The sequence below is a fragment of the Falco rusticolus genome, chromosome 4 (genome assembly GCF_015220075.1).
Source record: "Falco rusticolus isolate bFalRus1 chromosome 4, bFalRus1.pri, whole genome shotgun sequence".
In the NCBI taxonomy this organism is placed as follows: Eukaryota; Metazoa; Chordata; class Aves; order Falconiformes; family Falconidae; genus Falco; species Falco rusticolus.
Window position 1 is genome coordinate 6,427,175 of NC_051190.1, and position 25,311 is coordinate 6,452,485.

The 25,311-nt window shown below is 40.4% G+C and overlaps 1 protein-coding gene across 1 annotated transcript in view; it reads left to right on the plus strand.

Annotated features, from left to right (window-relative positions):
• Positions 1-228: 228 nt before the first annotated feature.
• SFMBT1 (Scm like with four mbt domains 1) overlaps positions 229-25,311 on the plus strand; it is a 38,794-nt gene continuing 13,711 nt past the window's right edge. The window contains exons 1-13 of the mRNA XM_037385901.1: positions 229-397; positions 6,597-6,691; positions 11,705-11,945; positions 12,381-12,469; positions 13,386-13,632; positions 14,818-14,915; positions 15,968-16,069; positions 17,294-17,444; positions 19,255-19,337; positions 21,266-21,392; positions 22,099-22,212; positions 23,644-23,686; positions 24,977-25,041. Of these exons, the coding sequence (XP_037241798.1) occupies positions 370-397; positions 6,597-6,691; positions 11,705-11,945; positions 12,381-12,469; positions 13,386-13,632; positions 14,818-14,915; positions 15,968-16,069; positions 17,294-17,444; positions 19,255-19,337; positions 21,266-21,392; positions 22,099-22,212; positions 23,644-23,686; positions 24,977-25,041 (1,483 nt within the window). The 5' untranslated portion in view covers positions 229-369. The remainder of the gene's footprint in view (positions 398-6,596; positions 6,692-11,704; positions 11,946-12,380; positions 12,470-13,385; positions 13,633-14,817; positions 14,916-15,967; positions 16,070-17,293; positions 17,445-19,254; positions 19,338-21,265; positions 21,393-22,098; positions 22,213-23,643; positions 23,687-24,976; positions 25,042-25,311) is intronic.

Below are 25,311 nucleotides of genomic sequence, written 5' to 3' on the forward strand. Positions count from 1 at the left end.
GGGGGGCTGTTGAAAGTCAGCTTTATAATTAGTTGACTGATTTAGGAAATTACTTTTTCTTCGGTCTGTAGATGAGGGGTATGGAATAGCTAAACATACATAAACACAGTGAGATGCCCTTGTATGCTTTAAGGTTTTTGGCTTATTGCTGGACTAACTTTTTTAACGTGTATTAAAAGTAAGAAAATCCTTACTGGATTTTTAACTAACAGTTGTTCCTTTCAGGTTTTTTTTCAGGATCCCTTCTTGAATGTTCTGGCTGCCAGTAGAATTGAAGGCGGGAGGCAACTCATGACCACCAAATCGTGACTGCCTCGGATTCCCCTGCTTCTTCTGGCTGCTTGAAATAGCCACTGGGCTACTGTGGAGATGAATGGAGAACAGCAGTATGATGCAGGTAATATTCTGGCTGAGCTCCCTGGATAATGATTCTCAAAAAAATTGGCAAGCAAGATGGAACAAAGATGGGCACAGTGAATGTTTCACAGTGCATATGTCTGGTGCTGTGTACCGTATACAGGGAGAAACTCACATTTCAATGACTGTAGGTTAGATGCTGGATGTGGGGCTTCTGTTTGTTATTGCTCTATTTCAAAAGCAGGGTGTATCCCTGGCTTAAAGGAGGGCAAAATCTGACCCACCTTAGTAGTTGTGTTTAAGAAGCTGTGTCTTTCCTCTTCAAGGTACCACTATGAAAATCTCAGTGGCTTTAACACTACTATTTTAAGGCATTTACCTGTCATAGTGGTTAATATTGTCTTGTTCTGTTCTTGTGTTCATCTTCTAAAAAGTCAGATAACCAAAGTTGTTTGCTGCTACTGTAATCTGTCCTGTTTTTTTGATGTGCCTTGGTATGCTCACTTTGATAGGCTTGGAATATGAACTCCTAACCTGTTGCAGAGTGGTATATTATGATAAATTAGCTCAGAGTTTGGTTCACCTTGAAACACCAGGCTGGGGAAGAGCATTGGTCTGGGATGGCTGAGGATACTAGCAGCTTTCTGAAAGAGTTCTGGGATTTCTACACTCTTACGGGGGTAGGACCGTCCATATTTCTGACTTGCCTGCTGTGGTTTGTTCCTTCTCCATGGCAAGGTCCCTACCTATAGTGTTGGTACAGTTAATATCAAATAAATTCTAATTTGTAGTTACCAGTGTAAACAATGGGATTAAGATTTTATCTGAGTATTACTTCCCTTTGGTACTTGTCCAACAAGCAGCTCTTCTCATAAGACAATTCACTATTGGTAGTTTTTGTACCTTTACTTTATGGATGTCTAATCGCTGTCAGTGTTACTGAAGAAACGTTAAACATGATTTTAATCTACAGTGCTTTTAGCAGAATGCTATCATCTGCTTTATGATGCTGAAATGTGCTTTTTGATTATTAATTATAGCTGATCAGTGAAGTTGTTGTCACCGTTATATCCTCAAATAAGCGACAAAAAGCAGCTTGCGCAAGTATGCAGAATGTCTCCAGGCCCATGCAAATACTCTTTCCTCTGCTAGTGGAAACTGCTAACTTCTGTCATGTAGTGTAAGAAAGAGAAAAGGCTTTGAGTGACAAAGAACAGTAGGGAGATGTATATGTGGTCAGTGGTGGGGTGTTTACAGGCTGATAGCATATCCCCCTGTACCAAAACCTTTATTAACATTTTTCCGTCTTCCTCAAAAAGGATCAGAGGTCACGCAGTCCTCTCTATGTGCTTCTAGAATAGCTAGGAAGGGTTTGATACTGTCTTGAAATTACTCAACAGCTATTTTCCTGAGCATCCTTTTTGTGCGTGGTTTGAGTACAGGTAGCTGTGAAAAGCAAAGAGTAACTGCAGAGAGCTTTACTTGCTGAATTTGAAGATGGTTTCCAGCAAATGCTACCCACGTAAGCATAAAGCACGTTGGTTTTGTTGTGCCCTCTGACATTGTTTCCTGAAGTGCTTTCAGCTAGACCAGTCCCAACTACTACTGGAGCATTCCCTTCAGAGTCTGACTGGTGTCATTTTTTTTTCTGCTTGATGATTTTCAGCAGGTTTTGGAGATTCTGTCGTCTTGGTTTTTAGATACAGGCTCTCTGCCTATGAGAACCTACACAGTGGTCAAGGTTGTTGGTTGTCAGGCTCTCCTGCACTGCGAGGGGAAAAGACAACTTTCATTCTTGTCACAGTCTTTCTCAGCTGCTGAAATTCCAACCTGTCTTTATTTATTCATAGCCTTGCAGCTGGTATAGATGGAAAAGATTAACTGTTATTAAAATCAGATTGAAATGTATCTAAGTTTCAGGGTGAGAAACCTTTAGGTTTAATTGAAGCCTTAATTGAAGGTCTTGCAGACTTCAATATGATGTACTTAAATGTCCAATATGACAGTGTTCAACTAAATCACATTAAAGATGCATGAAAATTATTTGCAGTGAGAATTTAACTTGAATCCAAAGATCACAACAGTCTGATGTAGTCTTTCTCCGCTGCTGGTATTTTTAAGGGCCAGTGTCCTTAATATTTCACTACCTTCTTGTGTCCAAATGGTACAATTCGGTATTCCTTCTCTTCCTGCTGGAGAGCAGCAGGACAGAATTCATGGTAAAATTCAGAAAGGAAGAGTTAGTGTTCACAATAATGCTAGTAGGAATAGTGATAAATGGGAAGTGATACACCTACCTAGGAAACTTCTAATATTTTTAAAGACCATTTTCTCACCTTCAGAGTAGATAAGCGTTCTCCACAGAACCTTTGTGTAGGACACTTCTCAGGATTTACTTGAGAAAATGTTAGCTTGATTTGAAAGCTTTACTGACAAAAAAGTTGTATGACAAGGCCACAGAGATGAGAATTGCATCTGGTTTCTTTTCCCACCTTTACCAAAGCTGTGCTTTGCTGCTGAGCTAATGTCTAATAAAGAAAAATACGTCTCCGTGTAGTAGAAAGCTGAATTCATTTAGGAGTTGTAGCAGTTAAGGATATGGGGAGAAAGAACAAACATACAGGTACACCCATACAGCATTAGATTAGTAAATTGTGCTTTAGGATTAAATGGATTAAATATTGTTTTGCTTGTTGGCATCCATCATATTAATTTTCAAGTTCTCTCACAGTAGTGAGGATTTCTGGTGTAAATATCTGAGGTTTTATTAGAGTAATTTGAACTCAGACTGATCAGGACATTTAATACAGACATATGGCCCCTCAGGAATGTAGCTTATTAAACTGGTCCTCTGTGTATCCTGGGATCTGCTAACCTGCAAGGATGGTGCTGTGCAATAGCATCTTGCAAAAAATACCAACAGACTAGATCAAAGGCTTGATTTAAACAGGGCCTGCTCTGCTCTAACTGTCCTGCCGATAAAACCTGAAAAGCGATTGTATTCTGACTCGGATTTCCAGCTAGCATGACCCTTACCAGAGGGATGGTCCTTCGCCATACTCTTGGAGTATTTCTCCATTCAGATGTCAAAAAATATATATTTGATTTCTGAGATTTTTCATGGTCTATGTAGTCCTACTGTATGCCACAATTAAAAAACTAATTTACTGCTGTCACTATGAAATCTCATACAGCACTTTTGCTTGGAGCTTTATTCAAGTGAGCTTTTCATGTTCCACATTGATTCACTAAGTGCTGCACTAAATAACCTGGAATGTTGTGGCAGGGCTGTGTATGAGAAGCAGCAGAAAATGTGTTAAATCCTATAGCTAAGCGCAGCCCTCAGCTGTGGCAGCCTCCGAAAGGGATGAAAGCACCTGAACTCCCCAGCTCTGCGTGCTCAGTGGTTGAAGTGCGAGGCTACTCACCTAGTCTCATTTAATTAATAAACCTTAGTAAAATTTAGATGCAAGCTGAGCTGAACTCTTAGGAATGAACAGAACAGCCAACGTTCTGGGTGCTTTTTTAATAAATCTTAAAAAAAAATTCCCTCTGACTCAATGAAACTCCCTTAAAATAAAGCGGGAAGAGTATTAAATTTGCAGTGAGTGTTGGACAGGAATTTGTGAAATTTTGTTGTGTGTTTGGTTTTTTTTTTTTCCCTTCCCCTATGAAAAATGAGTTTCAAGAGAGCTTCTGGGTGTGCTGGTGGGATTGGGGCAATGTACAGCAGAAAGGAATCTGAGCCTTTCTCGCTGCAGCGCAGACCTGGGAGGAAACAGCTCTTTTGGATAAAAAAACACGCAGGCTGCAGAGACCATGGATGAGTGGAGTGACAAAGGACCAGTGGTAACTCTGATCCAGTTGGGAAATGGTTTTAACCGTAGTTAGAGCAAAAGGTAGCTGGAGCAGCATGCAAACTGGCTTTCTCTGGAGCTCTTGTAGCAATTAGGTGGCAACATAAGTTACTAATTGACCCTTTCAGTGTGTTAAGTGACCTGTGCCTCATTTAAGGAGCTTAACTGCCCCTTAGACAGTTATCTGATGATAACGGTTATTGAAGACTTGGTGCTGCAAGCGGTTTGGTAAAGAGCAGGGCTGGAAAGCCTCAAGGTCCGTGTGGCAGTCCCAGGTCGAGCCACTTGGCTTTCAAACTTGTTAAAAAAGCACAGAGCAGTTGTGTTGCTTTATGTTTCCCTTCAAACAGGAATGCATTAGACGTTGCAAGCGGTGGGTTTTTTGCATACAAAAATGTTTTTTTGGAGTTGGGTGGAAGCAGGATTGTTGATGCTTTTGAGCAGCTGGGTGCTTTTCAGTGGGAAAGGATGAGCTGCCTTTCTCTAGGTGGGAGAAAAATCCAAGTTAGCTCTTGGTTTTGACTGACCATTGGTGTGCTCAAGCTGACGTTTCTTCCCACTTGGGTTCTGGAGCTGTGAACTTAAGCATTTTTATGGTTATATTAAAATAAGATGATTGTTTTATGAGTTAAGAAATTTTAATCTACTTTAACAACATTTTGCAATGAAATTATATTTTTCTTAGAATGACTTGCAGCCAAAGCTTTGATCAGCTCCACCTACATTTGCAAACAGCTGTGGTGTGTGCCTTAACCTTTTTACTCCCTGAAAAATTTTTAAAATAAAATTAGTTACTTATGTCCTTCTCCAGGTTATTTGTTTAGTAAATTAAAAATTTTTCCCTAAAAGTGGTGGTGATATTCAAGCTCTGATTTTTTTTTTTTTGAGCTCTGAGGCTTATGTAGGGCCAGTACAACCAACTGTGTTTAAAACACCAAAATGAAATTGGGTTTGGGAGAGTTAAGAGCTGCCTTTAAAACAGGTAATGTGGTCAGCAAACAAAAGCTAATTGAATATACATTTCTGAATTTGGGGAAATGATAATTCCTAGAATTACAATGAAAAGTCAAGAACGAGCTTAACAATCAGGTTGATGATAAAATAAACCTACTTTGCACTCAAGACTTGAAGCGTTTTTTAAACAGTTTAACGTAGCTCAGACTTTCTGGCAAATATTTGCCCCTCTCTATTTGAGGACTAAGAACCGTTGTGGAGCATACTTAGCAGGTTGTTAGCATGTCCACGGGTCTGATAAGGGCATGTAATAGTACTTCACTGGTTTCTTTGGACATGTAATGTTTCCTACATAAGGTACTACTCCTTGAAACAGCAGTTACCACCTGTCCTAAGAAAGGCTGAGTGTGTAGGAAATGCTGGTGTCCTGTAACATTTGCTGAGCTCTCCCCATGCTTGCGATACACAGAGATTTCTGTTTTTAAATATAAACAACGTATCAGGTTTCCTGCACTGAGAGATGGAAATCTCTGGTGTTCATTCATAAAGACAACAGTGGTGCAGATGGTAGAACCAGTCTGAAAGTGAAAATGAAAAGTTTTACTTCTATGTCATGTCACTGCCATCCCATTGTGCAGCCGAACCTGAAGCTGTAGTTTGTGTGTTGAGGTTAAAAATACTGTTTACGTGAGGTGGGACCCTCCCTGGTCATGTCACGCTCTGCCTGTAGAAAACATACAACGTGGCTGCATGCTGAACTAAATAGGGGACCTGAAATCCAATCTGTGTTTGTTGTAGAGTATTTTCAGCAGAGCAAGTTAGGTGTTGGAGAAAATGGGAATAGGGAAGGAGCGGGGCAGTGAGCCAAGAACTGAAGGGGACACCGGGGCTGGGGGATTTCAGCTGTGTCTTGAGCTTTTTTCTTTAGAACTACCCTGAATCTGTTTCTGTGGTTTTGGTGTTTTATAACACCTACATAAATACTATGCAACTTAAAAAAGAAGAGAGCCATATTTCAGTATTTATTTTTAGTCTTTCTTTTAAAACCTCTTATGATTGGTATTACTGTTTCCTGGATGGTGTTTAATTTGGTGCACTGATGGTCTAGTGCACCAGATTGAGTCTCTTATTGATACAAATACAGAATTCTTCTGCCTATGTTCTCCTCTCACAAATTGTAAATAATTTGTGCTTAACCAAAATCCTCAGGATCTCACCCTTCTCCAGATCAGATCCAACTTAAGGTCTTCTTCACATACAAAGAAAGGCTAAATAGCATTGTCTGTGTGTTGAAACACGTAACTGAAATTCACTGCACACTTGTGTACTCAGTCATTTGGAATTGAGGCAGGTTTTGCTGTAGTTCTTAGTAGCCTAAAATTTAAGCCAAGAGGTTGCTAAATAGAAAGTGTTTGGCTTTTCTTCCAGATGCTGGTTCCAGTGTGGAAGAAATGGAATTCAATTGGGATGAGTATCTAGAAGACACAGGAGCAACTGCAGCCCCCCATGGATCTTTTAAACATGTGAGTAAGGGAGTGTGTGTTTACTTACCATCTCCCATGTTGGGTTTTTTTGATACACTGAATGTTTAAGGTTTCTTTGAATGAGTTAATGCTCTCAAATCTGGAAGACTAACTAGAATCATGTTTCCTAAAGAGAAACGAGGAATTTCACTCATCTTCCTCTCTGTATGTAGCGCAGAGTAATCCCATTCGCAAGTGCTGAAAGTTGAGGGGCTCCTAGTCTTTTCTGCACCAGAAAATAAGCTTGATTTTTCTCATGAAGCCCAAACTGACCAGTCTATTTCTTCTTTTGGTGATTGCTGCTGGACAACTGCTATGGAGGAGCTACCTTCAGAAAGTTGGTGGCATAGTTCTTGAACAGCGGAATTCAAATGTGCTCTCAGAGAAGGTTTTAATGGTGGCTCTCAAGATGGCCAAGGAGAAAATAATAGCTCTGCCAAACAGTTGACTGTAGTAGTTAGAAAACTGATTAGGATAATTGTCGATCACAGGCTTAATGTATAGAATCAAGTCTTGATAAGCCCTTGTCTTTGCCCTTGAATATCTTTAATCCAATGTTTGTTGGTAAAACCCTGGAGCCCACTGTTCCATTGGGTGAGATCTGAATGTGAAGTCTGCCTGCTTGTACTGGGTCATCAGTGAGGGTGAGCAGTATAGTGCTGGTTTCCAAACCTTTTGGATTTTTTCCGACAACTGAAACACCTTCCAGACTGCCAGCCTGTATCCTTACCCAGCTTCTATTAAAGTTACTATTAATTGGTCTTTCAAAGACTGGTTGTGGGTCTTTTACCATGGCAGTGAGAGTAATGACTTGTGCGTGGCACAGTGCTTGGAAAGCACTCTGTGGTGCTCAGGCTTTCGGGTCCAGTATCACCACTTTCAGTACAGGAGACTTAAATCAGCAGAAAGACAGACTAAGGTCTGTTTGTGAAGCATCACAAAGTATTTTGAGTCCAAAGATAACCTGCAGAAGTGCAAAACATTAAAAAATATATTAAAATATGGCAATTGGTAGTAAAGATGCACAGTGAATGTAGACTTTGCAGAGGCTCTTCCATACACTGGGGTGTAATTGTAAGCTTTTTGTTCAAAATAAACATTCAGGTATCTCATTTCAGCAGGAGAGAGGGCTATGCTTGCTTTATTTTTCCTTAATGTACTGAGGCAGTAGCAAGAGCACGCTTACTTAAGAGTGACAGTGACTGTGCAGCCCACATTGAGGGAGCAGTGTGGAATCAGAGCAATGGCATTTTGCAGTAGCGTGAGGACTGGCCTGTCTGCTCCTCTGGTGTGGTTTACCTTACTTGATCTCTGTTAAAGAAGCTTGCTATCATAGCTTGGACGTTATAAAAACTAATTGTAATGCCGGCTTTACAGCAGTGGCTAACTGAATTAACGTTGCAGCTCTATTTTGTTAAGTGGCAGGAGAAACACTTCGAATGAGACCGTTACCCCTGCGCTGTACTCTGTGCCAACTCAGCTATGTCAAACAAGAGGTCTGATTGCTGTGGCTGCGGTCGGTAAAAATAGTTAGGTTTAAAAATACCCCACATTTTTTATTGTTATTATTCACTACGTGTGTAGAACATAATGCAGTTTTGCTGGTGCCAGTAACATCGTTGTGGAGAGTGCTTCGGCAGGCAGGTGTGGGCAAAGCCTCACTGCATCACCCGGTCTGCTCCTGCTGCGCTGGGTGCCCTCGTGGACTGCATCACCCGGTCCGCTCCTGCTGCGCTGGGTGCCCTCGTGGACTGCATCACCCGGTCCGCTCCTGCTGCGCTGGGTGCCCTCGTGGACTGCATCACCCGGTCCGCTCCTGCTGCGCTGGGTGCCCTCGTGGACTGCATCACCCGGTCCGCTCCTGCTGCGCTGGGTGCCCTCGTGGGCGGTGCGACAGCTCAGCTGGCCACGCTCCACACCCTGGCACAGGCACCCAGCCTGGGGGCTCGGGGTGCCTGCAGTGCTGGGCAGGGGCGGGGGGTGAGCGTGGAAACAGATGACTGCGTGTTCAGAAAACTGTCAGGCATTTTGCTAGCTGGATTCCCTTAGAATTTGTCTGGAGGCCAGTTTTGATGTCCTCTTTGTATTAAGCTTGGCATAAAATTTTGGGAAGTTAATGCTGACGCCGAATTGAAAAGCTGAGAGAGAAGCTTATTTACAGCAGCATCACATCACCTAGATGTTGCTGCTCATAGAAATTCAGTAGTGTACGGTCACGTGATCAGGATTTCTGCTGTCCCTTAGAAGGCCATGGGCTGGAAAAGGTGCAGGAGGAGGAGAACCTCACTGCCTCCCAGTGGATAGTGACAGCCTGTCTATGTGACAGTCCTACAAAAATGTGAGTGTGATTCCAGGATACACCAGGTGAGAGATTTTTTCAGTGGAGAGCGTGCAGGCACTGACATCTGCGCTAGTGACTGGTGGTCCCTCCAGCTAGAATCTCTGTGGCGCTAGTTGCTTGACTTGAAGAACGATATAATTTTATAAGCTACCATCAGGAGAGCCAAGAGGGAACTACTTCTGCACTTTTGAAAAAAAGAGTGGAAAAAACAAAGCTGAAGAATAATGTTGGCGCAAGAGCAAATGAACATGTGTAAATAAATTAATATACATAAATTTTAGATGGGAGCTTAAGGTTTTTGTTTTGTTCTTTTTAAATATTGGGAGTAATGAGACTATGACCAGCTTCCCATTGTGAGTGGTGGGTGAGAAATACCTAACCCATGTTGTAGGAGAGTACCTGATCAGGTTAAGAAACTGTAATACATGATTACACAGCCTGTGTTAGCAAAGAACTAGACATGCTGATGGGAGAGGGGACTTCTTTATGTTTGTGTGCTTATATTAATTCTGAAAATTTTGTTCTTACTGTGAGCAAGATGCATTGGAAAAATGTAAGCCACTTCCTCAAACTGAGTGTGTTCTAATGTTTAATCTGTTTGCACTTTAAAAGTTAAATAATATTGAAATCAAAGTGACTGTTTTGCTTACAGTATAGCAGGAAAAAGAGTTTACCAAAAAATTGCATCGGATGCCGATGTTGTCATCCTCCCTTAGTTGAAATACACTTTCTCTAGAAATGTTGAATATTTTTAATTCCTTTCTGCCACATCTATGTGTGTAAATATTTATCAAAAATAAGTTAGCGTTCAACATCATCTGAACGTATGTGTTTGTTGTGTGTTCTTGCATGCTCTTAATACCTTTTATCTGTTCTTTATGATTATCTCCTGGGCCGAGTCAGGTCCCCAGGTCTGGCCAGTGACGTGGCCCAAGGAAGGGGGAGATGGTACCTGATGGGAAGGAGGGCTGGGGGTTGGAGCTGCCTGGGCAGTGCTGTCACTAACTGCTTGTGGCCATCTCACCTGGCCGGGTGCGTAGCAGGAAGCTGCTGCTCTCAGACCCACTGCTCCAGAGAAAATATTCTCAGAGCTTCCACAGCATCTGCTGCTAGCCAGTCTGCTCGCTCAGCCAGCCCAAAGAAACAAAGTTCTTTGCTTTAAGCCACTTCGTCGTGTCGTCTTGCCCAGCTGCCAGGAGAGGGTGCTAACTTCTTGGTCTCCGCTGTATTCACCAAGGAACATAAATGACAAAAAAACGCACCTGACTTCAGGGAAAGCTCTGTCTGTTGCTGTTGGTTTAGTTGAATGCAGCTCTCCACCGTGAGGCTTTGCTGAAAGTTTGGGTAGAGCGAGCTGCACAGATTTCCCAGTTCCTCAGACTTTGTGTCAAGTTCATGGCTTTTCTCTCGGGAATCCGAATATGAAGTCTTTAGTAATACCTCTTCAGCAAGACAGCAATCTTTTTGAAGAAGTAACCTCTGTAATACCACTTCAAAACACCTGCAGGTGTTGGGTCCTTCTGATTTTGTTTTTAAGAACGTTTTTTTTAAGTGAAGGGTATTAACCTAAAGGATTTGAACAGTTAAGAGGCATATGCTTTTCTTTCTCATGTGGTTCTTTTAGTTTTATTTTTAGCAGACCAGTATGTGGTGGCTGATGAGACTATAATAGCTATGGCAGTTACTGAACCATCAGCGCAGAACTGGTAATAAATAACCCAGAAAATATCTACTGCATCTGCATTATACTAAAAGCTTTTCTTGCAGTTGATTCAAAGAGGAAATGGAACTTGGGACCACTTAAGAAAGAAAACACCGGTTACATTCAGCTGAGAACAGGAGACTGACACGTTAGATTTTTAATTAAGACTGAACCCATGGAATTAAGCATAAATCAGAAACATACTGTAGTGAGAGCAGAACAGGGACCTGCTCTTTCAGGAGTGTTTGAGCTAGGAGAAGTTAGGGATATGAGAAACTTAATGTTTTACCTTCTCTTTTTAAGTATCTGAGCACTGTTCAGTCAGGTCCTCACTGCACGTAACGCCCACACAGAGCACACACAGTGCTTTATTGCTGTCAAAGCACGAGTTCACTGAAGAACTCATATTGTTCATCTTCAATGCAGTTGATGTAACAATGCTGCTTACAGAATTACTTTGGTTATTGGACAGAGACATTAAAAATCCTTATTCTGCAATTTGTGCAGATTTGTGACTTCTTAAATGACCACGGCAGAAGAGACAGTGATGTTGCTATGTAAACCATGCCTGTGTACTTTAAACAGGCTCTTTGTCCAAAGAGTTTGAAAGAGAGAGAAAGTCAAATTGTGTTGCTGCGTTTGACCTTTAGTTTTGCCCTGCTTGACAACCCAGCTGTGAGTTGGAAAGCTTTTCAGTGATGGCTGAGTTATTGTCCAGGGCAGGAAGATGAATTGCAAGGTATTGATTAAGGTTGAAAAGGTACTCTGAAATGCAAAGGAGATTTCATTAATGATGATTCTGTGTGCATTCCGATTTGGGTCACACAGTGTGATGAAGTTGTTTCTCTGAAGAGACTGGATGGCATTTGGCTTGAAGTTTTTTGCTAATGAACATGTCTAAATTGTTCTCCCTGTTGTTCCACAAAGTTCCTGGGTGGTACTGAAATGTGACAATCTTCTTCCTCTTCAGGTGGATACAAGTTTGCAGAATGGTTTTGCCCCTGGTATGAAGCTAGAAGTTGCTGTCAAGTCTGACCAAAACACCTACTGGGTAGCCACCATCATTACTACCTGTGGGCAGCTGCTCCTGTTGCGCTATGATGGTTATGGGGAAGACCGCAAGGCTGACTTTTGGTGTGATATCATGACAGCCGATTTGCACCCCATTGGCTGGTGTGAGCAGAACAAGAAGATTCTCAAAGTGCCTGAAGGTATTGGCTCTACATGCAGAAGTGGGGAGTACCTTAAAAAGTATGGGTTTGTCCTTTGTAAGCCTGACAGGTAGTCTTTGTAATTGCTATTATGTGCAGGTGGTGTTGCTGTCATAAATTGAGGTTGTCTGCCATGTTTTTCTGAAATTCTATGACTTATAGTAGATTTCTCTTTTACCGGAGAGGACTTAGATTAATCTAAAAACTGGATGTATTTTTACAGAGGCTTGTGGTTATCTTAATCATCGCCCACCAAATTCTACTGCTTTGTCATTTCCTTTAAAGACTTTGTTGTTTTGTTTCTTCTTTCAAGACATTACTGGCAAGTCCGGCAGATTCTTGTGAATTAGGCAGCACAAGAGTAATGTCTTGTTGTCTGAATAATCTTTAACTGGCAGGAAGAATCACAGTCTTTCTTCCTCGCTTTTCACTCAGGTATCAAGGACAAGATACCTGACCAGGAGGAATTCCTTCACCGAGCACTGAAAGGAGCATGCAGCGCTCCTGCTAACCTGCTGGAGGGGGTAAGTGCTGCTCTGTGCTGCGTCTTGGGTTTTGTCTTGATTTTCCTCTTTGTCATTAAGGAAACCCTCTTCAGATTGTCAGTTCAGTTCCTTTTTTAAGTTTAGGGAGCATTGTGGTATGCTGCTGACCTTGAAGTTCTACACTCTAGTGTTTCCTATTTACAGTATTTAATTTTGATAGTGCTGTCCTGAAGCATATCTGTCACTGCAGGTTTGGGCTCCTCATTAATCCTATCAAAAGAAAAACCTTTTTCAAACTCCCTTAGGTTTCAGTCTTCCTCCTGTTCTGCTTCTCCTTCATCCTGCTCTAAGGAAATAATCCTTTCTTTATCTAGCTTTCATGTTGTCCTCTTTCTCAGTGGATTTCTTTCACTTTTTTCTTTTCTTTATAGCTAATGGTTAGGTTATTGTTTCATTTAAATCTCACATCTTTGCTAGTGAAGAGCCAATTTTTTATCCCCTCCTCTGCAGTTAAAACAATATTTGCACCTCATATTAGCGTCTGGTTGTGAAGTACAGAACATTATGGTTTTTAAATGCCATTGACATTGTCTTTACAGCTAACATTTTTATCTTTGTATGTTTTCTGTCTAGTCATCTTTGTATGCTAGATGACTCAGTTTTAGAAAGATTATTCATGCTTCCTTCAAACCTTGAATATGTAAGTGATAATGCTTCTGAAAATGAAGATGAGGACTTAAATTAAATGACGTATGTGACTGTATCTACAGGCAGTGCAGAAGCTCTGATGCAAGCACCAGTGATTCTAAACATTGTCGTTTCTGTTGTCTTGTGTTAGTAAGGGACCTGTATTTCTTTACTTCTGTGTTCATACTTTATTTATGCAAAAGGAGTGTGTATAAATAAGTATTGGATTTGGTTTGTTCTGTTGTACAGAATAATTTGTGTTTTGTAGCTTCACAGGGGAAAAAATCCATTGGATCTCATTGCACCAGGCTCCCGGCTAGAACTGCAGAACATCCGGGATTCCCTGGAAGCCTGGATAGTCAATGTGGTAGAAAATGTTGGTGGGCGACTGAAATTGCGATATGAAGGGCTGGAGGATTCTGACAAGTTTGACCAATGGCTGTTCTACTTGGACCCTTTCCTTCATCAAGTGGGATGGGCAGCTCAGCATGGATATAGCCTGCAACCACCTTTAGGTACTTCAAAACATCTATCTTTTATATGGCCATCAGAGGCTAGAGAATACTGCTGCTGCTTTAGTGCTCTAAATCTGCCTTCTGGATGCATACAGTGGTCACATAATCGGTGTGTGATCTGACAAATATTGTATCTAACAGAATATAAGTGAAAACACCAGTAAATAGTCCTACAAGAATTTACAACCGCTCTTTCAAAAGTTGCTAAATGGTTTTGCCTGTTTGTGGAAAGGGAGGAACTCGGGAAGGGGTTGCCTTCATGGTTATTTTCAGTAGGTTTATATTCCTGGCAGGGGGAAGAGTCACCTGGTTTTGAAGTAGTGCTCAACAGGAGCTTTTGCAGTTGTGACTCCAAGTCTACTAGGCTAATTAAGGCATAAACAATTGTTCTAACAAGAACAGTCGGTTTTGTTGTGGGTTGGTGTTGGGTTTTTTTTAACGTTTTCCCCTTATGGCAAGAAGAAGCTGTGCTGAGGAAACCAAACCAATTTCTGTTGAAATGGCTGAGCATGCTGTCTTTTCTAGTGCTTGACCAATCTCTGCTGAAATCAGGATTGTGATCAGGGAGATGCCAAATCGCTGACAGAAACTGGATGGATGGATTCCACAGTGCTATTTAAGTGAATAATGTCTTTTAAAAATGTTAGTTAGCTAGTGGGTTCGTTTCCTTTTAATGTCTATGTAAGAGCTTTGATATACTCACAGGGATCCCTTGTGTGTGATGGCACTGGTACAAGTAGTTCCTCTGATAGAAGAGAGGTGTGTGGTCAGCAATTATAGATGCTAAAAGAGTAACTTGCACAACTGGGAACGTTTCTTGAACTTTCTGCTTGCTTAAGCTTAAAACAAGCTAGCATTACACAGCTGGGGATTTTTTTACTGGTCTTACATTTCTCCAGAAGTTTTCCTTGGTGTTGATGCGATCTCTGTTTTCTCAGAAGAAGTAGACTGGGCAGAGTATGAGTGATACAGTGTTTCTTGACTTCAGTCCGTTTTTGTAACACATCCAAACGTCAAAGAAAACAGGAGTTTTTAAGAGGGCAGGTATTAGTGCAGTTCTGAACAGACATGAATTTAGCAGTTGGAGGATCACAGATAACACTTTTGGCTTTACTGCTAAGTGTTCTGAAGAAAAAGAAGAAGGAAGATGACTTCTTTCACTGTTTTCCTTTCTGTTTACTTAAGCCATTAGGTCCTTGAAGAGTGAAGCAGATTGGCAAGAGATCCTAAAGAAGGTGAAAGAGGAAGAAGAGGAGTCGTCAGTTCCTACAGATCTCTTTAAGGTAAAGACACAATATGTGTAGTTTAATGCTTTGGATGATACCATGAAAAGGCTAAGAAATGATTCAGGGAATTCAGTCACTGTTAACTCAAAATTCTATCCCTGTTTTGTTTTGGTGTTTTTAATTTTTCTTCCTTTCTCTAGTTTAAAAAAGTAAGAGTAAGAAAAAAATTAGCATACTATTGTGCAATTCTTGTTAAGTTAAACAACACACACATCGCAAGTATGTGAGCCATTAGTTGCCAAACTAGGAAAAATCCCTGGTTCTGATCCTTTATAATAACATCTCCAGTTGTGCACCAGCTGGTCTGGTGGATTACTGTCCTAGAGGAGTGCAGGGTTACTACAGTCTCTCATTGTGTGAGTACATCGAAAAGTTTAACATGTGTAACGTTTAATCTGTAACTGATACAGTTACAAGTGGTATATAACATGTCCTGAGTATTAGCAAATGTTACTAATGAGCCTGAATTTAAATATATTTGGATTGAAATTAAAAAAAATTAATCTTCATGGGGTTTGAGAAGTAGGATTGTAAATTTAGTCCTTTAAGTTCTTAGTTAATTTTTCTCAGCTTCTTTTGGACCCGTAAGCAAATTAGAAGAGGAGGTGCTGTTGCTTTTGAATGTGTTGGGTCATACACAGAGTAAGATATACATAACTCTGGAAAAATTGTTTTGCAGGTTTTTGTTAGGCTAAAGATGGAGACCTCTGTAGTTCTCTTTCTGTGTAGCTCATGATGAGTGCTAAAGGGCGGGGGCTGATTTCTGTTGACTTACTAGACCACCCTGTATTGTGAAACCTTGCTTCTGTGTGGGGAATGTCAGAGGATGAAAACTTGAGGACTCAGTTTCCTAAAACTGACAGGAAACTGTCAGTCTCAGAGGACATAATTGACCTTTTCATTATAGAGAGGTTGGTGGTACTCTGACATGTTGATTGCCTAGAATGAACTAATAAAAACTCAAGTTATCCTCTTCAGTTGAATTATGTAAGGTACTTCTCTTTTTGATAGAGAAAAGCAGGTAATCACACTGATAGGTTATTTTTCAGGATAAACCTGTGATTGGGGTGCATTCATTCTCTGAAGGCATGAAGTTAGAAGCTGTTGACCCAATGGCTCCTTTTGTAATCTCTCCTGCTACAGTTCTCAAGGTACCAGGATTCTTTTAACTTGTCATGCTAAGGTTTTATTCGGTTGCTACTTCTGTTCTTAAATGCTGAAGATAACTGATTATCTTAAAATCTTGCACTAGTTTTCAAATGTAAGTATTTTGTATGTCTGCTTTAGGGGACAGGTTGCTGTGAAATAGAATCCTTGCTGCTGGTGGTGAGACCATAGGGTTTGAATGGAGGCGAGAAGTTCCATAAAAATACAAGCTCAAAAGATGAAATGCTTCAAATTGTCAAACCCAGATTTTTAAAACATAACCCTCATAATCTGAATATCCAGTTGAAGATAGGTTTTGGGGTTTTGTTTTTTGCAAATGTTGTTTCATTACTGTGTGCAAGCTCTGATGTTTAGATGGCCTGATTTTCAAACAAGGGCCCATACATGGATTTAAATATTGAAACGAAAACTCCCCCAAAAGAAGTTTTGAGCAACTTCTATCTTCCTGTGTTAGTAAGCAGGTGAAAGGTTCTAAAGAGCCCTGCTTTGATGTAGTAAACCAAAATCTTGCTGTACAACAAAAAAACAGGACATATTTTAATTATTTTTAATATGTATTTTCCAGGAACTGTTGCTTTTTCTTTAGAAGAGATAGTCTTTCAATATAATATCTTACATTTTGGTGGTCTCTCGCTTTTAAACTCTAAAATACCATTACTTCAAATAAGGTGCTCGCCTGTTACTAAAAGGTGCAACTAGTTCCAAGCAAAGCAAAATCATTTACTTTTCTTGATACTTTCTTTCCCTGTTCCTGGTTACTTCAGGAGCATAATGGTTTTACTTGTGACGGTCCATCATGGGACACAGTTCAGCCTTGTTGACATAATCTGTTTGTTATTATGGAATGGTAGTAGAATCACAAACTCTTTAATTTCTCTGCGTTTTTCATAAGAAATTTCCATATGGCACTTGATCACCTTGTTTCTGAAGTGCTCATACATTATCTTTTGTTATGGTTATTTATTTCAAGATAATGCAGAGGAGTTTGCTGGTTTATGAATCCTATAGATTCTCTCTTTTGGTTTATGGGTTTTTTTATTTTGATTTTTATTTTTATTTTTATTTTAAATGCTTACAGTGTTCCAAGGTAAAGGGTTTCCATCACACAGTGTAACTCTTTCATAAAGTTATCAAAATCGGGGAGAGAGAGCAGTAGAACAGAATCTGCTACTTACAAGACCACATGGTTCTCTTTTTGCTGACTACAGGTATACAATGACAAATATTTCATGATAGAAATTGATGACTTGAGACCAGACCGTACAACCAGCCAGTCTTACATTTGTCATGTCAACAGTGCTGGTATTTTCCCTGTGCAGTGGAGTCTGAAGAACGGCTTGCATCTCAGTCCCCCACCAGGTATGTTTGTGCAAGCTTGTCATGCTTGCTGCACTTTGAAGGAAGTAGATTGCCAATCCCCAGAGCGGTAGGTTTAGGCCAACGCTTTTGCAAAAGAATTATGTGTAGTAGCACAAGCCAAGAACAAGAAAGATCAAAATCTGAAGAACAGGAGCTTTGAGTTAGTGAATCTGAAGTTTCCTGGGTACATGCCTGAATTTGAGAAGATGACAGTGGCTGGCGTTGCTGGTCATGCATAAAAACCTGAACACTTAAACAAATGGAGTATGTGTTCCAGGGCTGAAGGCAATGTTGATTTCAGCATTAATTAACATATCAGATGCCTATAGTCTTTGCATTGGATTTTTGCTTCTGGTCAGAATGGAACATTGTTATCCAACATTTTATAATATTTTTAGATTATCACTTAGAAGTTAATGAAGTATTTTTTTTTGAAAGACTTACCAGGCAAGGTAGCAGATTGCTGAAACGTTGCTTCAGGACATAAGGGAATAGGGGAGTGATCCTCAACCATGAAATATTTATTCATTTTCTCAAAATGGAGATGTCAGTGGTACTGTAAAACCAGGGACTCGGTACTCTTATTCACCACCACAGAATTCTAAAAGTTTTGCTTTAACTGCTTGTGACATCAGGGGAGCAAAGACCATGGGATGGATGTTTGTCTCTTGCCTTTCCTTGGGTAAGGTACAAGGAGTGGCTTTGCCTGAACCAGCAATTACCTAGAATTTTGCATGTGAAAGATGAAATCTCGCTTTCTAGGCATGTGACTGGAGCTGACAAAAGTTTTAAGCTTCTCTTCTCATAGTCCCCCTGGAAATGTCAGGCATTCTGAATTGTGTGAGGTCTCAAGAGCCCTACTGGCACCAATAAAACTGAGAAAAATAAATAGGTTCTTTTGTGGTTAGGCCCTCTGTGAGGGGTAGTTGAACTTCATGTTTTTAGACTGTCATGTTAATGCTATATTCTTAAATTAGGTTTAAATTTATTTTTTTTTCATTTCTTAAGCCTTTGTCACAGGCATCCCATGTAGGGGGATGCTTCCAAGGTACTACTGGCATAAGTGCTGTAGTTGTCTCCTTGTTAATATACTGCCAGCCTCTGTCATGGCAGCACACTTCTGCACCCAGTTCCCTTCAGTTATCTGCTTTTTACTAGATCACAGGGAAGTGAAGTATTTACTTTTGTCTTTTTCTTGGAAGGATGCTCTGCCTCCTGATGGACTCCATGTTAAGACTCTTCCCTTCAAACATGTATGCAGATTTACAGCTGTTAGCAAACTTGATGAGCCTCTTAGGATGTCCAACTGCTCTCTTTAATGACTTAGTATTTAGCATGTTCTGGAGAGAGTAGTATGTTGATATTGTGCATATTTTGAGTGCTCTGTTTAAAAAAAAAACAACTGTAAGAGCTGGCATGACAACAGTGAAGTAATCTTGCAGAAATTTCTCCTTCATTTCTTCTGTACCCTGTGAAAAGGGTGCAGACGCTTCCCCGTGTTTCAATCGCTGCCCTTGTCTGCTTATTAGATGTACTTTATTCACACTTAAAGTTGCTCTCTGTAAAGTCACTTTCAGTTTGATGCCATTTCAAGTAAAAAATGGGCCCAAAGCCTCTCTGCAATGAAAATAAAGAGGGTATCTCAAACACATGAGAACCCTGCTGTGGGCTGACCTGCGGTGGCTTGGTGAAGTCCTGGTCAGCTGACAAACTTGAGCGACCCAGACAGATTTCAGTGATGGGTACTTCATGTCAGTTTGAAATTAGTCTCATGCTGTTACGGTAACCCCTTTGCTTTTTCTTCACCTAGGTTATCCTGGGCAGGACTTCGATTGGGCAGACTACCTCAAACAATGCGGTGCTGAGGCAGCTCCCCAGAGCTGCTTCCCTTTGGTAAGGTTCTCTTGCAGAAAAATCTCTCTTCTGTTCTGTGAATGACACTCTTCAATCCAGAGAGAAGAACCTTTTGCATGTTTTTGACTTAAATTACGTTTCCAAGGAGAATAGACTAGTTCAGTTGGAAGGGACCTACAATGATCATCTAGTTCAACTGCCTGACCTCTTCAGGGCTGCCCAAAAGTTAAAGCATATTATTAAGGGCATTGTCCAAATGCCTCTTAAATACTGACAGGCTTGGTGCATTGACCAGCTCTCTAGGAAGCCTGTTACAGTGTTTGACCAGCCTCTCAGCAAAGAAATGTTTCCTGATGCCCAGTCTGAACCTCCCTGGGGGCAGCTTTGAACCATTGCCATGTGCCCTGTCACTGGATCCCAGGGAGAAGAACTCAGCACCTCCGTCCACTTGCCCTTCTCAGGAAGCTGTAGAGAGCAATAAGGTCACCCCTCAGCCTTCTTTTCTCCAAACAAGACAAGCCCAAAGTCCTCAGCTCTTCCTCATAGGACATTCCTTCCAGCCTCTTCACCAGCTTTGTTGCCCTCCACTGGATGCATTTGAGTACCCTAACACTGTACCTGTGATAACCGAGGAAATAGAAAGTTAAAATGATAGAAATGTATGGGAACTAAAGTAGGTGTGTGCCCATTTTCTACATAAGGAAGTGGTGAACCAAATGCTTCAGTTGTGATAAAGCAGATCGAAAATAAATCATTGTTTTGTGAAATTGAGATGTGTAAGAGTCCATGGAATAGTCATAAAACAGCATCAATCTTTGGCAGTCCTGTAATTGTGGAAACAGGGCCTTTTAATACACCTTATTTTCATTTACTTGGTGTACTCTTTCAATCTTCCCTCCTTTCAGCTTGAAAAATTCATTCCGTTGTATTAGCCAATACCAAGTCATCTTAAATTAGTACCAAATACTCATTTTACATTAGTCAGTGCCTGAAGTACTTGCTAGATTTTGGGCTTTTGTTGGTTCAGTGACAGTACTGCTGTCTCCCAAAGCACAATACCTTGTCAAGCAGAAAAGGGTGCTATTTACATCTGCCTTCCAATTCCATTTGCAATACTTGGGCTATAGCAGTGCTTAGGGGAATAAATTAAAATGAATAATTACCATTTTTTTGAAGAGGGTGTTTCTGGCTATGAATTCCTGTTGCCCTTGTTCTGTCTTGTAAGCTGTGGCATCTTAGAACAGGTCATTGAATTTATTATCCCTTTTCTGAGAAGAGTGGATCACTGTAAGCTAGTTGCAGAATTTGTAATGTATTGATCCTGTAATTACGTTGCAGAGTGGCTCTGGGAGGAAGAGTCCTCTGTCGGGTTGTTACTTCTTATCTTTAATTCAGTAGCCTCAGAGCTGGGTAAATATCCATTCTTAATGTTTTAGGAAATTTTTTTATAATTATGAACTAAATTGATGAATAAAGTAAAATCCTACTTATCCAAAAAATGTAAAATGAAAAGAAAGCTTCCTTTGCTGTCTGCCAGAACTCATTTGGATGAGGCAGGGATGTTATTTGTATACATAAAGTGGATTTCCAAGCTAACATAATAGAACAGAGAGCCTGGTCAGGCTATTTGTCAGACTTATCACTTACATAGCAAGCAGCAGAGAACTCCTGGTTGCTTAGAATGCACTCACTCTTTTCAGTGAGTCTCAGCATCCTTATTTTTGAGTACCAACATGCTCTTTTCTAGGTCTGTCTACAGAGCAATTTTTAAACTTAAATATTTTGTAGTTTGTAATATATCTTACTTGTATTCAATATGCTAATCGTCTAAAATCTTCTCTGACTGCATGAGTATTTATGTTACTCTGACACTGAGGCTTTTATGTGTTGTTCCTGTTTATGGATATTCATATCACGTACTGGATATACAGATGGTATTTTACAGAAGTGATCTGCCCTTTTCCTAGTTAACTTCTGACCACGGATTTAAAGAGAATATGAAACTTGAGGCTGTGAACCCAGTTGATCCTGAAGAAGTTTGCATTGCTACAGTCACCAAGTTGAAAGACTCCTACCTCTGGCTTCAGCTGGAGGGTAAGCCTGATGTGGGAGAGGAGAGTAGCACTTGCATTGATTCTTGTGTAGTACCATCACCAAACTCAAGCTGTACCTGGAGCAAACTCACTGTGTGCGGAGTATGGGCAGCAAATAACCATTGTCTCTGTAAAAACACAGCAAAACCCCCCTTGGCATTGTCTGTTTCCCACTTAGCCCTGGGTGGCAGTGCTTGCTTAAGCCAGGCAAAAGTGGCATTTGTGCATTGCAGTGTGGCAGTGCTAGGGTCGTGCACTGCGCAAAGTGCTGATCAGTGTCTTTCAGAAAGCAAGGGCCTTGTCAGATTTTTTTCAAATGAGTGACTTGCATTCTGAGCAAGCTTTGACCAGACCTAGGAAGAAAACTTCTAGATAGGCTCTTCATTAAGATAGAAGAGGCCTATGGCAGCCATTCTCCATTATAATCCCATTTCTTGATTGGAAGTACATCAGCATGCACTTACTATGCACTGTGCATCTCTGCTAAACTGTCGATGGCAAATTCCCATCTCCAGCCTTTAGGAGGAAGCAAATGAGGTCAGGAAAGAATCTGGTCAATAAAAGGAGATGAATAAACAATTGATGCTGTGTTCCAGATATGCCATAAGTAAAAGCAGCTTAGCTGGCAAACATATAGCAAGCTTTAACCAAATGAGGGCTTTTATTTTTATGAGTTCTTTCAATTTTTGCTTCTCTAAACTGAACAGGCTCCAAGAAGCCCGTCCCTGACTGTATAGTGAGCGTGGAATCAATGAATATATTTCCAGCGGGTTGGTGTGAGACGAATGGATATCAGCTCAGACCTCCTCGCAAAGCAATAGGTATCAGTTCTGTTCTTTTGCAGTGGTTAGCAGGTTTGCAGGGTTGATGGAGATGGCAAGACCTTCACGAGCAGGTGACTGCAGAATTACTGCTGGCATCACTGAATTTGGAAACATTCACCATGTACAGAGAATCTATGCCTTGTGCAACTGTTCCCTGGCTGTTAGGTCCAGTTGGAATCCATACAACAACTCCAAAACTGGCAGCGTTGGCTTGAGACCCTTGCATGCTGTACGAGCACGGGGAAAAGTTCCATTAGTCACAATAAAGAAATCATATCTGTGTGTACACACACACACACATGCTATGAATATACTTTTGTCTGAGCTGTTCTCACCATGTGTCTGACTGATTCTGATTTTATACTTGCACTTGTGCAAGTCAAAGCAATGCCGTAACAGAATGGTGGTTAGTGCGTATACATTTTGGAGTTGAAATAAAGGGGACTAAGCTTTCTAAATGGGTCAGATGGTGATGATCCCTAATGCCAAAATGCTGAAAAGTATATCCTACCTGTTTTAACCATACTAGTAAGTAGCATAAGATAGTGTTTTCTCTCAAGTAGTTAGTGAGGTCTCTTTAATAAAGTTAAATGGGAGTTGGAGAAACTGAAGAATTTCCTGAATGTTTATAAAGATAAGAAAATTGTAAGATTGGAACAAGCTGTCATTTGCTGCAAGTCAAAGCAAGGGAAATTAATCTGAGACATGCCTGTGCTGCCAAGGATAGAGGAGGAAGTGGAGGGAACCTAATTAGAGAAAAGATGCTTTAAACAAAGAAAATTCAGAAGTTTACTGGAGACAGCCTGAAATTGCTGGAAAGGCACATGTTTCATTACCTTGTGTGATATTACCCAATTGTGAAAGCCAGAATTAGGAAGCGGACCCACTGTCTACTTGACTTTCTTAGTTACAACAATGTTTTCTTCCTAGCAGTTGGCTTAAGTCATACGTGTTTCTACCACCTAATTTCATGCCATTTCGAAGTTGAACAGTGTTAAAGTTACTCTGTCAGTGAAGTGGCAAGTTAGGCCTATGCACTTAACCTTTGGTTAGGTTTCAGCACCCAAAGGTGCTGAAAAGAAAAGGATATAATTCCTTTTTTGGCTGGTATTACAGCTAGTTTAGGGGCTACCATGCAAACAAAGATGCACAAAAGGTGAGATTTCCTGGAAGACTAGGGATATGCATGCCTGATTTGATGAATTTTTAGTGAAAGTTGAAGTAAACCTTTTGGGTTAGTTCAATTACATGGGGCAGCATGCCTCTAGTGTAGATGGGTCAGCTGTCTCACAGTGCAGTGACTTTGCATGTAGATTCTTGTTGGCCTATAACTTAGAGGAGATGAGTCTACTGTATATATTGTACTAGGCATTTCATTTGTTTGCCTCTCATATTTTGCTGTTTATTTTTTCATTTTCTTCCTTTCAGTAAACAAGCAGAAAAAAATTGCAGTAGTTCAACCAGAGAAACAGTAAGTAACAGGTTTTTGCTTTTATTTTTTGTTGGGGGTTGGTTTTCTTTTTTTTTTCTTTTTCTGCTTGGTAAATCATGTTGTCTTAGAGGAGATTTAGCTTTACAGGACTGTTGTACTGAGGGTTGAGAGATTCCGCAAGCCATTTATCTTCTTGCTGCTAGTTCCTGTCGATGTTGAAAAAGACACCTCTTACATAGCTGTAGCAGGAGATGGAAAGCATGAAACTCATGGTTTTTTAACATTGCTAGTGCAACTCAGCTGAATTATTAAATAGATCAAGTCATTGAAGTTCTGGGCTTGAAGTTGTTGATATTTTAATTTTAAAAGATTGCATTATCAGTGAGTAGTGGAGTGCATTGAAGAAAAACTATCTTGATCTTAAGACTGTGTTTATAAGTTTGTGCTTGAGGCTTTTATAAATTGTGTTTCATAGGGAAAATTAGTAGGTTCCCTTCAAGTTGTATTCCCTTCTCAAATAATACAGTTTCTATAATGTAAACATGCTTAGAAAGTGTGGCTGTCTTAATATGTAATTGTGCTTTTACACAGCTGATCAGAAAATTTGGCTTTAGTGTGAGCGCTGTCATTTAGTAGATGAACTTCTAATAGTTCCTTCCCGGTTTAAATTTGGCTCAGACTAGCCAAAAAAGAGAATTCTACCAATATCGACAATTCATCTATAAACTCTGTGTCATGCATATGAAACTCTTTCATGTGAGCCTGCTTGAAAATGCTCAGTAGAATGCCTGACAGTTGGTTTTATGGACTCTTACCGCTTTACAAACACCAGATCTGTCAGTAGCCCTGCCAATGTTTTCATTGCTGCTAAAATACTGAGCAGACTGTTCTTCCATGTTTTGTAATTGGGATTCTTACCAGAGTACTTGAGTCATTTTGGTTGTATTTTGTTTGAAATCCATCTTTTTCAAAATGCTTAAGGTATGACTGTACGCTGCTTTGTGCCATGAAATGTGAAATGAAGTTAAAAGGAGGCAGAAAATGTAAATTGTTGGTAGCTTTGTGTGATGTGTTTGATCAGTGTGGTAGCCCATGTATTTCAAGCAAGGAAGGATTGCTGCTACCTGTAGCAGTACAGTAGTCCTTTCCAAACTGAATTTGATAGTCTTTGTATGTTGTTATTATGAAACAGGAGAGATGAAAAAGCAGACTAATAAGACGACCTGGAGAGAGGAAAAAAAAAAAAAAAGTAATGGTGGGGTTTAGTAACTGAAAGGTGACTATCCTTACCATCTGTCCCTTTTTCCAACCTTCTTCTTTTCATTTCAGAATTTTGTCTTCAAGGACAGTTCATGATGGACTAAAGAACCAGGAACTGAACTCTTCTGACTCAGGTATTGATCAGAAAGGGCAGGCTAACAAGGACACAAGTCCCGTAACAATTCAGCAGCCTCATTGTTCAGCTGCTTAACATTCTTCTGTTAGGAAAGAGGAGGAATGGGTTTGAAGATTTTCATCCCTTGATGATTTGTTGAACTTCAGAAAAGAATGAAACAAACATACAATTACTTGTGTCCTGCAATTGATATGTGCATTAAACCCAGAGATAAGATTTTTTTACACTGGAACATCCCCTTCTAGCAGAGGATACATGGAGCCAAATG